General features: G+C 37.6%; 1 protein-coding gene across 1 annotated transcript in view; it reads left to right on the top strand.

Annotated features, from left to right (window-relative positions):
- Positions 1-4,484: 4,484 nt before the first annotated feature.
- Positions 4,485-14,854, top strand: part of ATP13A4 (ATPase 13A4) — a 112,259-nt gene continuing 101,889 nt past the window's right edge. Inside the window, exon 1 of the mRNA XM_039850710.1 lies at positions 4,485-4,640. Coding sequence (XP_039706644.1) covers positions 4,578-4,640 — 63 coding nt within the window. The 5' untranslated portion in view covers positions 4,485-4,577. The remainder of the gene's footprint in view (positions 4,641-14,854) is intronic.

Raw genomic sequence — 14,854 nt, 5'->3', positions numbered from 1 at the left:
CCCAAAGAAGAATTATCTGCTTCAAGGTGGTGATGTGAAGTTTAATTGAATTAATTAATGTCTGTAAAAACATTTAGCAACCCTTAGATTAAAGGGTTTAATACAAAGATACAGAGCTTCTCCATTAATTACCAAAGAAAAGGTCTTGCTAATGGCTCTCTCCACTTCTCAGAGGCATCGCTTTCTACTATTCCTGCTTGGCACTGGGTTCTGACCTTTTTTAAGGTGGCTCGATGTGGCCCTTCCATCCACACTCAGAAAAGCCTCACTTGCTTTCTGTTATTTTCAAAAATAAAAAATAAAAAGCTCCTCTTTGGAGGTAAGGCAGCTCCCCTTCTGTGAAGCTTGCTTCAGTTGTCACCTATTATAACAATTCCAGGATATTAAGGACAGTCTATAAAAACAAAAACAAAAACAAAAACAAAATCCCAAAACCCAACAATGACTAAAAAGCAAATCCCCAAGCAGAAACCTCATGTTAGTGTACTTCACGTTGAGAACTCTCAACCTGAAAATTTGAATATGCAAAAGGATATAGATTAAGGTATAACTATTAAGAATCACAACTATTACAACTAGATTGGGCTCTGAAAATTACTAAATTACCCTCATTGTTTCTCAGGTGAAGAAAAAGTTCCAGGAAGATTGTATAATGATAGTTCTAAGATCACAATCTGATCTTAGATTGGTAGGACTTAGAGAGGTAGGACTCAAATTAAGGATGCGAGTCTTGTGTAACATACTTCACAGAGCACCATATTGCTCTCCAGGTTTTGTAAAAGAGTCAGAAAAGAGTTCTTTGAAACATTCTCTGTAGAATATTTAAAAAAGGATTTCATTTGGAAAGTTTGATTTAAATAGGATGTTTCCAGAACCCACCTTTGTGTAAAGCCATGGCCATATCATACAATTGTAAGGCCTACCCAGTTATTTAGGCAGGATAAAGAGGGCTTCGGACATGGGATTGGACTTACCCACTGAGGTAAAATACTGCACTTTGGGGAACTGGTGAAATTGCAGATGCTGGCAAAGGAAGTCTGTTCTAATGGACAATTGCAGCTTATAGCAATCTTTGTTTACATTTCGGAGAGCAGCTAGCTGGCTGAGGGAGAAGGGGAGGGAGGCCGTAGGACAGACGAAGAAACTATTCCAACAACCAGAGCACAGTGGTGAGGAACATGGGACAGGCGATACTTGGAAGTCTAGACAGGAAGCTGGCTCCAGGAGGCTGTCCTCTAATGGCCAAGCCCAACCAGACACGTTGGGCCTAGCAAGAGAAAGTCTAGTCCTTACCCTAGGAAAGATCTGGGGCTCAAGGCAGGCTGCCAAACAGGAACCTGGGAACAGTGGTCCCCACAGGGGACCTTAGGCTTGGAAATGAGGTAGAAATCCCATTAACAGAATCGGGGCACAGCATCTGGTCAGACTTGCAGGGAGTGTGACTTGGTGTTGAACAGCAGAGAGCAAGGCTGGGCTAGATTCAGGATCCTCACTCAGGCCTGTTCCTGGGATGATCCAGGAACAGGGCTGAGCTCCTCTGTGGGAATCAAGCAAAGGTCCCTGCTGGAGATGGAGAGAGAGGCAAAGCTTGGACTTGCTATTGGGCCTGTTTACTATTCTTCCTAGTGTCCACTTTGGGATAATTTATGTAAGTTTTCTCTTTCATCAGCAAATAAGATGCCGTATAGAAGACTCTCAAGCGAATCGATCAGTGATGTTTTGGGAGGGAGAAGAGGTTGAAATTCAGAATGAAAGAAGTTTAGAGCTTTTATTTGTTTATATTACACATATCTTTCAATACCCTAAGCAAATGGGTAAAGGAAAATGTTATTTGCTAATGGAACAAAGACCGGAAAGTGGAACCGATGCACTCCTCGTACTCCGACCCTCTCCCAGTTAGTGTGGCATCTAAGGGGGGTTCCCCGAGGAGCTTTGAGATCTCTCCAGACCCTCCACTAACCCTGCCAAAGCACCTGAAATCAAGAGTCTAAGTGAAAACTGTGTTTGCCATATAAATGCAACTTTAAAGTTAAGTCCCCCAGCTTCTCGCCCGATCTCTGTCCTTACAGAAGCTTTTGGGGGCTGTCACTGTCTTGGCAGTTTCCTCCTTTGCAAGTCCCTGTAAAACACACTTTTTTCTTTCTGTGTCTGTCAGAGGAATGTTCCGCACTTCTCCCCACACCGGGAGCTGAGCCTGGTTGTCTCCTCCTTCCTCTCAGTCTTCCTCTGGCACCAGGACACTTGTCTTTGGTTGGTTGCATGTTTTGTTGCTGTTGTGTGTGTTTGTGTCTCATTCACCACACAGGTGGTGGCATAGAACAGCAGAAATTCTTTGCCAGGGTGCTTGTCAGTCACCCTAGGATCTTTCCTACTCCACTGCACGGGTTCCAACCTAGACCTACCGAATCAGAATCCCTGGGAGTACAAACACAGGTTCTACATTTTGGGTTTTATCGTGTTTGTACTACCTTGAAAAAAATAAAAAGAAAATAAAAGAATAAGGTAGATTTATTGTCATGGCAAGATATTATCATACATTAACTACAAAGTTAATTTACAGAACACTATGGAGAACATAATCTTTTTTTTTTGTCAAAGCAGAAAACACATGTATGTGTGTGTGCTGTGATGTATATTAGGGTGTATTTGCACGGAGGAGTCCTTGAACTTAGAATTTTAGCCACCGTTTCCTGTTTCTCTCTGCCACTTACCCCCACCAAAGCCTTGATGAACTGGTACAGTTCCAGCTTTAGAATCAGACAGTTTATATGATAGCTCCACTATCAATAGCATTGAAAAATTCAGCAAGTTATGTAATTACTCTAAGCTTCAGTTTTTTATCTGTGACTCTTACTCTATTCTATAGGATCATTGTAAGGATAAATAAGACAACATTTACATGGCCAGCCTAGTGACAAGCAAATTATAAGAATATTTTTTAAAGAAAAAATTAGTAGTAGAAATTGGAGATAATAGTACTTGGGAATTTTTTTCTTCCTTAAAAAAAAAAAGGAAAAAAAAGTTTTTATTAATCTTTCTAAATTAAGCTCACGTGCAAATTAATTGTTTGCTCAAAGGGTATCATCCTTTTAGGATGAGAGCGTTCAGAACTGGTCCTGCTAACCAACCCCAAGACCTCCCAGCCCTGGCCTGCCTGCCTACTTGGGCCTTGCTATGGGTGCTGTTGGCTGCTATCTGCAGGCCTGATCCCAGCCTGTGTACCTTGCAACAAAAACTGCATGGTTTTTGGCAGACTGGAGAATCATTCAACTATCCAATTGCCTGGCAAAATTCTTATGGGAGGGTTAACAAGCTGATAAGAGAAACTCAGCTATGCCCTGTGAAATGCATTGGCAGGCACTCATGAAGGAGATTGTCTTGAAAATAGGAGATTTAGGAAGCACAGGTTGGTCATCTTGAAATATCTGACTGCTTGTCATGTAGAAGGATGAGGTTGACACTGATCTAGAGACATCAGTATTCACCAGACATTCAGTATTTTAATGAAAGGAGACTATATAAAATAGTTTAATTATACCTTTGTTCTTTCTCTACATGTTTGCACAAAAATAAACTTAATTCCGCATACACATTAAGTAGATGTTTTCTGCATACACAAAGAAATGTGGTTACAAATACCTTTCCAGCTTTCATAATAACTAATCACTTTCTATCATATTTGTTTGCATATTTGAATTCCTACATCAGTTCGAGGGTAGCAAATATGATTTGATTTATATATGTAGTCTCCATGCACAAATAATGTGTATTGAATGAATGTGTGAATAAGTTAAAAAATGAGTCTTGCCACATTCACTTGAATATTTTATTTCTAGACTCCCTTAAGTGATTAACTACCTATATTTTAGTGAAAGGTTATATAAAATAGTTTGATTATACCTTTATTCTTTCTCTACATGTTTTTCACAAAAGTAACTTAATTCCACATACACATTAAGTAGATTCTTTTTGCATATGCAAAGAAATGTGATCACAAATACTTTTGAAGAGGATTAGTTATGATTTGTATCTTTTGTAAGTAAAACAAATGAGGATACTACTAAAAGCTGATTGAGGCTTTCATTAATCATATAAAATCTGCAGCTCTGTTAGCTTTACCCCAACTCCAATTCCTTAGCCTCTGTGCATAAAGCAGTGACCTGGGAGTTCTTGAGTCTGCCTGTTCCTCAGAAGGGTCCTGCCAACTCCACATTGTCCAGTTGGATTTGTAGTCAGATGTCTCATGCTGGCAGGCACTGGGCAGGCAATGAGTCCTTTCCCTGTAAGTTGGGCACAAAGAAGATCGGCATGGGAGCAGCCTCTTTTGGGACAGCTGCTCTGAGAGAAGTCGGTAAGCAAGGAACAGGCAGAAAGTCCTCTGAACAGAGGGTGACTCGTGGGAGGAGTTCAATTTGCTAAGTGTTGTCATTTGCAAAGAGAAGGTGTGTGCCCAAGCAGGAGTTTTAACCTGGAGGATCATTAACTCTTTCAGTCAGCTGACAGCTGCAGTGCCTCGGCAAGTTAGTCCTGGAAGCGTCTGCTCTGGGAAGGTCAGAGAGGAGTGGAATTACTTTTTCATGGGGAACCACTTTGAGAAGGGCCAGCATGCTTTGCTCAATGAAGGAGAAGAGAATGAGATGGTAAGATTCTAGCCACATTCCTCTCTTCCCACTCCTATTCCTCAGGCTCCACTGCTGTCTCACACACCACCACACGCACACACACACACACACTCTCTCTCTCTCTCTCTCCTCTCTCTCTCTCTCTCCTCTGCAGTTTAACTTTGGTATTATGTGAGAAAAGGTAGTGTCCAAAAAATCTCTCTGTCCCATAAATGTAACCTCTGACAGCAGAAATGTGATAGACTGAAAATACTGTATTTATTCTATCAAGAATGTTTTTTTTTTAATAAAGCAGAAAAGGAGATAAGTGCAGTGCCACTTTATAGTGCATTTTTGAGCCTTACCAGTATAGCAAGTTCTGTTCAAAACTTCTAATAATTTCAGCAAATCCCTAAGGGTGGGAGCATTGTATTCCCTGATAGAAAGAAGCAGAACATCAGTAGGGAAGGAGGAGGGCAGCTGGATCTTTGACCTTTTCTTCTCACATATCTATGTTCACAAAGACTGTTGGACAGGGAAAACATATAAAATATTAACAATTATCAGCCTACGCACATTTCTGTTTACTTCTAGAATTTCACCCGTAGCTCCCAGAGTTATAGAGGTTGGTTACAGAGAAGTTTCTGTAGTTCACTGTCTCTTATTTTAGATGTGTTCCCATCCGGGCAAGTAGGAAAATCAAATACAATTCGTATGTTCTTGCTACATTTAAAGCTGTATTTCTCAGTTACAATGTAATCAAAAGAGTTAGAAATATCTACTTCTGTTTAATAAGGCCTTTCTGCTAATTATAGTTTTTTATGCCCGTAATGGTGTAATTAAAATGTTAAAATGTGATGCTCTCATTCTATAATAGCATTTTATCTTCCTAGAATTAATATGTAAATAACAAACCCAAAAGATATTTACTTAAAATGTTTTCTTGGTTAATTGCTTTAGCCCTGACTATTAAATTCTTTGTTCCTAAACTGGTCTTTCAAGTTTAATCTGCTTACCTGTTCCTATAGCAACAACATTTTTTGGACCTTCAAACGTAGATCTTTCTGCTATCAAAGCTGAAAAAATTATAAGGGAATAAAAGGCCCTCAAATTTATGTGGCTTTCTTAACCACTTCCTTATTTTTTTCAGATTTGACCATCAAATGACAATTGCCTTTAGACCCTACACAAATGTCACCAGAAAGAATCTTCTGACCGTATCTTTATTTTTCCAATGTTTTCTTTAGAGAGCGAATATTCCATTGCTGTCCATAGTAAGCTGAAAATTTGAGTCTCATCTTGAATTCTCTTCACCAGAAGGCAGAATCTCCTTCTTGCTCATATTTTTTTTTTAGATCCTCCCTCAAATTATCAGATCAAAACACACCCACATTTTTCTCATACACACATTTCTACTCTTCGACAATTTGTCATTCAAGAGTCATTAAGAGTCTACTTAAAAGCAGACATTTCCAATTCTAGGAAAACTACTTCCAGAGCCTACACATTCCAGCAATTTTGTTAACATTCATCTTCAGAATAGCACCACCCAAAGCATCAGGATGTCAGACTTAGTTCCGTATGCATCTGAAAGCCCAGTTAGGAGAGGGCCAATAGTCTCAGTGGAGGTGCTGCAATTAATATACACTCTTGAGCTCTCCATCCTGTTCCTCCTGGAGAAACCTGGCCACCTGCTTATTGCAGTGTCTGACGCTCTGTCCCTTTTTCACTAATAACTCCATTCTCCACCTCCAGAGCAAAAACTTCAGAAATTATCAAGATATCTTAAATGTGTTTCATGCATTTTCATAGTGATTTTTAGTTTATGAAATATTTCTTGGCCACTAGCTAATTTAGTTTTCACCATATCCTGTGAGGTAGATGTTATAATTTCTACTTTATGAGGAAACTGATGTACTGAGAATTTGCTGTCTCAGGTTGTATAAGTCTAGTAGCTGAGGCACCACATAGGTTAGTTTAAGTTAGTAGCTCTTTTGTCTCTGGACCTGAACATAGTGCATTGATACCAATTTCAGTTCTTACTGAGAACATTGTACTCTTAACAGGAAAACACGCTTGCTCCCTTAATAAAACAAAACTTAGGAGAGTATGATCTTAGATTTCCCAGGATCGGTTCTGTTATATATGATTTGCATTTTCTAAATAAGCCTGTCTCCTTGGACTTCAATGTTAATCACCTCTGTTAGAAAGCCAAGATTGTCTAGAAATGTGTCACACCAAAGTCAAATAGAGAACAGGAATATCTCTAGGTCTAAAGATGGTTGAGACTACCTTTCATTCTAGAATAAAAGAAACAGAAACTAAAAGGCAACTCTAGGTGACTTGAAATTAATGGAAGAAAGAATTTGTTAAAAAGACAAGAAAGGAAAAGGGAGAATCTGACCTTTAGAGAAGGTTCACCCAGATGATTCAGAAAGTCCTCAAAAAGGAGACTGACTTCCAGACGGCACCACGACTAGACCAGTTCGCCGGCTCTCACTAGCCTTGGGCTAGCCACTTGCCTGCTCTAGCCTCAGTTTTCCTATCTGTAAAGCAGGAATGGTTCTTACCCTACCTGTCTCACAGGGGTCTTATGAGGATCAACTGAGGTGATCTTTGCAGAAATGTTTTGAGAAGTATAAAATTTTGGAGAAGTGTAAGCTGCTATCACCTAAACAAAGATGGAGTTGGGGCTTCAGCAATTAGCCAATCTAAAGAATAATACTTCTCAAAATGAGGTCACTTCTTCTCATTAAATAATGACAAATGGGGAATATATAAGTTAATCACAAATTATAGAGATCATTTATAAATGGAGAGGAGCTGAGTCACCTTAAACCTGCCTGTAGTGCTTGCCTTGGGAAACCACCTACCTGTCTTGGAACTCAGTTTCCTTCTTTGTAAACTGAGAGTAAAGGGCTTTTGAATTCTGATGTTGTACATTTATATTTTGAAGGACTTAGAAAGACCTAATGCTCATTTCCTTACACCATGACTGAAAATAAATTATGGTTTAATTAATTCAAATGTTGCTCACCACTATCCTCGGTAACATCCTAGTGAAATCCAAGTCTTTTTTGGAAAAGTGTTTTGTTCCAGTGAGACTGTTTTAAAAGCAATATTCTTTGATTTTTTTTTCTTTCTTAGATTTTAACAAATAAGAAAAAACTTGATTTTTTTTTCTGATTATAAAGGTAGCATGTTTATTGTAAAAATATTAAAACGACACATAAAGGTCTAAAGAATAAAGTAAATATGATTCATGAAATTTCCACCTAGATATGATTAATATTATATTGGTGACTCTCTTTCCAGACTTATATAAAAATAAGTACATGAAATATCACTTTCTAATTATTTTACTGTATTTTAATATTATCTATACTCTTGAAATTTTTTATATCTGTTGTATATGTGTCATGGAAATACTATGTAATGATGTGCCACTTACCGTACATCTCTTCACAACTCCAGATTCAGTGACATCATATTAGTAGCTTGAAATGAATAATGTTGGGAGTATTTGCCATAGAAATCACTAAATGCCACACGGGACTTCTACCCTGCCTCTCTTGAAGCCTGTTTGTTAAATATTTACCAGCATACCACTGAACATGTTATTTACTTTAGATTTACCTCCCCCACTATACACATCGAAACTCAATAATGATATTGTATTTGGATATCACCCATTCATTTGTACTATGCAAAACAAAATTGATCACAATCTGTTCTTAAAAAAATACATACACAAACTCACAAATATGTATTTTTTTAAAACAAAAAATGTACTAATTTCATCTATACCATTTTTTCAAGGTGGACTTTTTATTACACCTAAAAATATAGCATGGACACATTTTCCTTTTGATAATTATAGATCCACATAACTATTTTAATGTTTAAATTGTGTTTGGATAAATTGTGCTATATTAAGCAAATCTTTCACACTTAGTTTATTTCTAAACTTTTGGCTGTCATGGACAACAAGATGAACACATACATCTCTATATATCTATTGTCATTTATACTTTTTTAAAACTAGAATCTCTTAATGTTATCACTGATATTTTATCAATTAGTAGACAGGGTGACTAAAAATTAGGAATTGTGAAAAAGCAAGAGGAACTCTTTCTGAATGTCCATATTATTTCTGAGAACAGCAAGAAGTCAGTATTGCCATGGGCACTAATATGGCAGCAGGGTGGTCTTTGCCACTTTGGAAGTCCTGTTGTGCCTTCAGCCTGAGCTAGGGACATCTGTCCTCACCAATTATTTGGACCCCTTTGATAGCTGATGTTCGTCTTTTCTTCTCTAACACCGAGGAGCAAAAAGCGCCTCCCCCACCTCAATAGCCACTTATTTGTTATGCTTCATGAGCACCTCCGATTTGGTTGCCAATGTTAACTAGTGAGACCGCAGATCTCATAGTGGAGGAATTGTGTTCAGACTGAGACATTTTGTCATTTGAAATGTTCAGGAAGCTGGGCCACTGGCCAAGTCTAGTGTCTTTATTTTCAATTCGTTGCTGCAGAACTCCCATGAAGTCAACTCATCTTTGGTAGAAACTCTTAAAGAATAAGATTTAATTGCTTCTTGAGAACAGGGTTCCTGGTTGATTAACCTTTCTATTGCCTTTCCCTTCCTTTTCCCAGTACCCCTTGAAGTTAGCACAATGCTTGGCACAAACACTTAGGGCATATTTATGATAACGCAATTGCAAGCTCCGTTAACTTGCAATTTTGCATTCTGAAAAGGACAGAGAGGCAGCTGAACTTAAAGGAAGAAAACAGTTTGAGCAATTTAAAGAGAAAGCTGACATTTTATGTTATTTATTTGGAAAATTCAATCATCTTGGGGACTTATCAGTTGACTCCTCTCTCATCTTCAGAGTTAATTAGCCATACTATGCTATTTTTCTAAGAGATACTTTATCTTTTTATCCGCTCACGTGTAAACGCAACAAATATTTACCAAACCCCTATTCTGTTCTAGAAGTCCTCTGTTCTAACCAAGAAACATTTTGAGTGAATGGCAAATAGCTTCTGTTTTCAAGCAGTTCACAGTAGAATGGGCAAGACTGAGAACATCATTTGTGGGACCCAGTGCAAAATGAAAATGAGGTGCCTCTTGTTCAACAATTATTAAGAATTTCAGGATGGCTCTAGCAGAGCATTAAACCAAGTTCAGGGTCCTTCCGAGAGCAGGGCCCTGTTTGACTGCACTGGCTGCATTCAAGTGAACTGTCACTACAAGTAGGGAAACTAGGGGTGCAAGCCCAATGAAAGTCTGATGAAATAGGTATCATTGTGAGAATTATGCATATAGAAATTTGAGAGCACAGAGGAAGGAGCAATTCAGTCAAAGAAAACTTCAAGAGGAAAAAATGACATTTAATTTCCTTGGAGGGGTAGCTGAGGGCCAGATTGTGGAAGACTTTATAAGGCATCCTAATGAGTGTACATTTTGTCTTTTCCAATTATTCCCAAACATTGGTCCATGAAAACACTATGCCAGAATTAAGTTGGGGAACACATGAGGTGTAGATTCCTAGGCCTCATTCTAGACTTACTGAATTAGAATCTTTGATGGTAGAGCTGGAATTTGTCAGAATGATTGTGATGCCAGCTTGGTGGACACAGTGGGGAAACAACTGGAAGATTTGAATCAAGGAATGATATGGTAGGAGGTCACATCTTGGAGGAGGGAAGGTTAATTGAAGCCGGAGAGACCAGGAAGAAGTTTTTTGAAACAGGACAAGCAAGAAATTCAGACTAGACAGAAGGATGCTGAGTAGAGAATGGATTTAAGAGATATTTAGAAATTAGAAGACTGTAATTCATAGACTGTGGGGTAGGAGAGAAAGGGTAAATAGGATGAGTAGTTACTAAAGATCTCTTTAAAGTTCCTAGTTTGTCCAATGAGAGAAGATGATGCTACTACTTAACCCCATAAGGAAAATTAAGAACAGCTTGGGAGTGGGGATAGCAATAGTAATATCAGATACTTGTATGGTGATTGATCTGGATTAAGATCTTTATTCATAGCAACTTACTTAATCTTCTCAGCAACCTAATGTGGTAGTATCATCACTCTTCTACATATGAGGAAGCTGAATCATAGATTAAGTGATTTGTCCACATTTATTTGACTAAGTAAATGGCAGGCTATGGCTTACGTCCCCACTTTAAACATAGTGGTTTACTCCCTCTTGGGTTTGCTAAATTCTCTATGCACTACTTTATCAATGATGGAAAAAATAGCAGGCATAGTTAAAGAAAACCAAATGAAACAAAACATTAGGAGGCTGGAGACCAGCATTGTGGTGTTGGGTCTGCCATTATTTATTCTTATGAACTTAAAGCAAATTATAGTCACCTCTTTTTGATATCACCTCATTTACAAGGTAGAGAAAATAATATCTTATTCATTTGAATGAAGAACCAGTGGGGAGGTCCTCTCCAATATCCACAAAAATAAGATTTAAAAAGTTTTAAAACAGGTGGATAAAATCGGTGTGAAATAGCTTAAGAAATTTAAGTGATACTCTTGTTTTTAGTCAATGAAAAAGAACATATCTGGAAACAATGCATTAATTGGGAACTAGAAATTTATGGTTGTTGCTGTGTGAATTACTCAAGAATAAAAGACTACAGAATAAATCTAACAGTATATGATGAACCAATGCTAAACCCTATAGAGTCTTCAGGTCCACAGAAGACATAGAGCACAGGGACTTGGCCCTCAAAAGGGTTGGTGATTTGGTGATGTGTAGAGAAGGTTCATTCCTGGGTGCAGTTTCAAGGCTTTGTGGCTATGTCAGAGGTTTGCGAAGACCATCCAGAGTGAGACCACCTACCTAAATGGCTAACAGCTATTTCTGGATGTCTAGCACATAAACCTTGGTTGTCTAAAACCACAGCCTGGGTAGATTTGAAAGACAGCTCAGAACACCACCTCCTCAACTCTCCTCAGCCTGAGGCTAGTCTTACGGACAATGAGCACAGCTATGCCCGAGATACCCTCTCAGAAAAAGAACAGAGAGGGGATCCAAATACATTGTGTGCTTTCCAGAGAAATATTATGTTGCCCAGGCCAGAACACTTTTTGATTTCAGTGGTTGCACAAATAGGGTCTTGGCTGAGACTATAATCATCTTAGCATTTTTAGAATTTATAGCTTCTTGGGGAAATCATAGCTGGTAGATCAGTACCAGTACGGAATCAATACAGAGAAGATGATATTGTGCTTCGAGGCCAAAACAAAAGTATCCAAGAATTATGTGGGTAGATAAGTAGTTACTTCTTTTTGCTTTTTAATGGAAAAATAAGTTGATTTTTATGGCACACATTTACCTTCAACTTTGCTCTCCTTCAACTTGGGATCACCAAGCACAATAAGAGTCTTTCAGCTCAGAGACCAAGACACCTTTTGTGGGTTTTTCCTTTGGCCAATTCCAAGAGACAATTTTTCACTTTCTATTTTTTTCTGATCACCCATATGTGGTCTGCTTGCTCTTGCCAGAATATATTAGGTAATTTCTCAGCCAGGGACATGTCTTCATGTTGATACCTGGCCATCACAGTCCTGCCCAGCCATCAAAACCCATTTCAAATCTGACTCTCTTCACTAAGCCATCTGGGAGAGAAATGGGGATTGGAAAGTCTAAACAAAATATGCAAATGAATGAACAAATAGAATTTCCAATCTGATAGTTAATAAATAATAGTTCAACTGAATGAATAAATAATGTTTAAAGTTGTCAGTTCCCCTAGGTGATTTTTTTTTTGCCAGGGAGAATATAAAATATGGAGCTTTTCTGTTGGTATTTTAGATATCTGTGAAGAAGTAGAAAAAGGCTTTTAAAAATATGCATTTTTTTTCTTATTTTAAAAGTGAAACATATTTAGTGATTAAAATTTGTACAGTACAGAAGTAGAAGAATCACAATGATGCCATGGCCCAAGGCAAATACCATTAGTGTTTTATTTAATACATTTATCCTCCAGTCTTTTTGTTTGTGACTCACCATTTTTCAATTAAATTTGAAATTATATTGCACAATTTTATGTTGTTTCTCTTCACTTAATATTATTAACATACATATTTCCCCATGTTATTAAAAATACATTATAAACATAATTTTAATGGCTATATAATATACTTTAATAATTACCATATTCTTATATACATAGATTGCTTTCTATTTACTACTACGAATACTATTGCAGTGACTGTCTCTGCATATAAATCTTGTCTTGTCTGTGTTTTGAATAAACTAGAGTAGTTTTTTTTTTTTTTTTTTTTTTTTTTTTTACATAGAGTCTTTATTAGTAGCCTAAAATCATACCCTTTGGGGGTCTGCACATTCATAAGGCCAGATCAATTTTTAAATAACTCTCTCATGAGTAGAGATTGGGACCAATGAGGAACTGGCATAAAAGGGATATGACTTTGATGCTGAGAAGTGCCATGTTTGCCATTCTCCATTCCAGAAAACTACGAAGAGGGAGTGTGTAATAAGAGGTTGAGAAGCTTCTATTTATTTAAAAGCTTTTCAGGCAAAAGGCATCATGTACATATAGAGGGTCAGTTGTCACCATAGCAGACATATGATGCAGAGGTGAGGGTGGCTCTACCAACAAACAGGGAGGACTTCATGTTTCATTTTAGAAAAGTTTCTATATAGCTCCCCCTGCTATTTCTACCCTAGGAGGAACAAATGAAAGCTAGAATTCTATTATCTTGGTATAAAATTCTATCCCCTGTGGTCACAGCTATAGTACCTGTTCTTTACTAAAGGCCTAATTATGTGGGTTTTCAACCTTAAAGGGAGAAAAACCCAATCCTTTCCTTTCTGAACTTATTGCTGTATGTCCAATGCTTAAAAAAATGCCTGGCCTATAGTAAGTACACACTATATATTTTTGGAATATGTAAATGAATGAATGATGGATGAATGAAACTAGTTACATTCCAAAATGATATGAACTAGCATACGAATCTAAAGGTAAATATGGATTAGAATTGAGAGTAATAGATGATTGATTTACTACACTCTATTTAATCTATTCCATAGAATCATAGATTCTTAGACGAGAAGTTTCTTCAAAGTTTATGTGGCCTTCTCTTGCCCCTTCTGTAGCCCATTCAACCTTTCCTTAAATGCCCCCAGAGTAGAAACTGACCATAAGCTAAATCATTTATAAGACAGAGATGACTATTAAAAATATTTCTTTCTTAGATTGAACTGAAATGTGGTTCCATTAACCTGAATTCATTAGTACTACTTCTCTTGTCTTTTGGGGCCACCTGCCCAAACTCAGCTTCCATTTTCACAACTCAGGCTTTTAAAAATTGTTCTAGTATGTTCCCATTCCCATCCCTCCAGGCAACTCTTCTCCAATCTAAATACACTCAGTTTCTTCAATCATTCTTCCTGTGGCCTAGTTCTTAGAAATTTACCTTAGAAAGTCTTAGAAAGATATCCTCTATGATAATTTAAAGAAGCTCTCTCTTTGTGTGATTTTCTCTTTGAAACCCACAGGGGTTTGGGGACAAAGGGCCATCCAGCAGGAGGAACATGAGAAACAGCTGCCACTTATTGTGTCACCAGGGTTGTTGACCATAAGAAGTTCAGACCTGTCTGTTCAGATTCTGATGGGACTTCGATCAGTCTAATTCTTGCCTAATAATAGTTAACATTTATTGACTACTTACCAGGTCCTATGCCCATTACTAAACTCTTTCATGTGATATTTCATTTTAAAATCACAATAATCCCATCAGGTAGGTACTATCACTACAGGTGCAAACACTAAATGTTCCTAATGTTTCTCTATGGCAGGAATCTTCAAACCATGAATTGTGGGTGAAATCTGGCCCACTGATTGTTTCATAAATAAAGTTTTGTTGGAAAATAGTTCCCCACACTTGTTTACAGATTGTCTCTGGTTGCTTTTGCATTACAGCAGCAGAGCCTAGTAATTGTGAGAGAGACGATATAGCTCAGAAAGCTGAAAATATTTTCCATCTGATATTTCACAGAAAAAGTTGGCTGACCTTTGCTCTTTTCCTTTCCTTATTGGCCTCATTACTTAAAACAAAACAAAAGAAAACAAAAACAAAAAGACCAGTTTATTTCCATAGTAATAAAACCTGCTTGGTAATGGTGCATAATTCTTTTGACATTGTTGAATTCTATTTGTTGGTATTTCATTGAGTACTTTGCTTTTATATTCTTAAGGGATATT

The sequence above is a fragment of the Pteropus medius genome, unplaced genomic scaffold, assembly GCF_902729225.1.
Source record: "Pteropus medius unplaced genomic scaffold, Ma_sr-lr_union100, whole genome shotgun sequence".
Lineage (NCBI taxonomy): Eukaryota > Metazoa > Chordata > Mammalia > Chiroptera > Pteropodidae > Pteropus > Pteropus medius.
The sequence above is the reverse complement of the archived record's forward strand: the minus strand, read 5'-3'. Positions and strand labels throughout refer to the sequence as shown.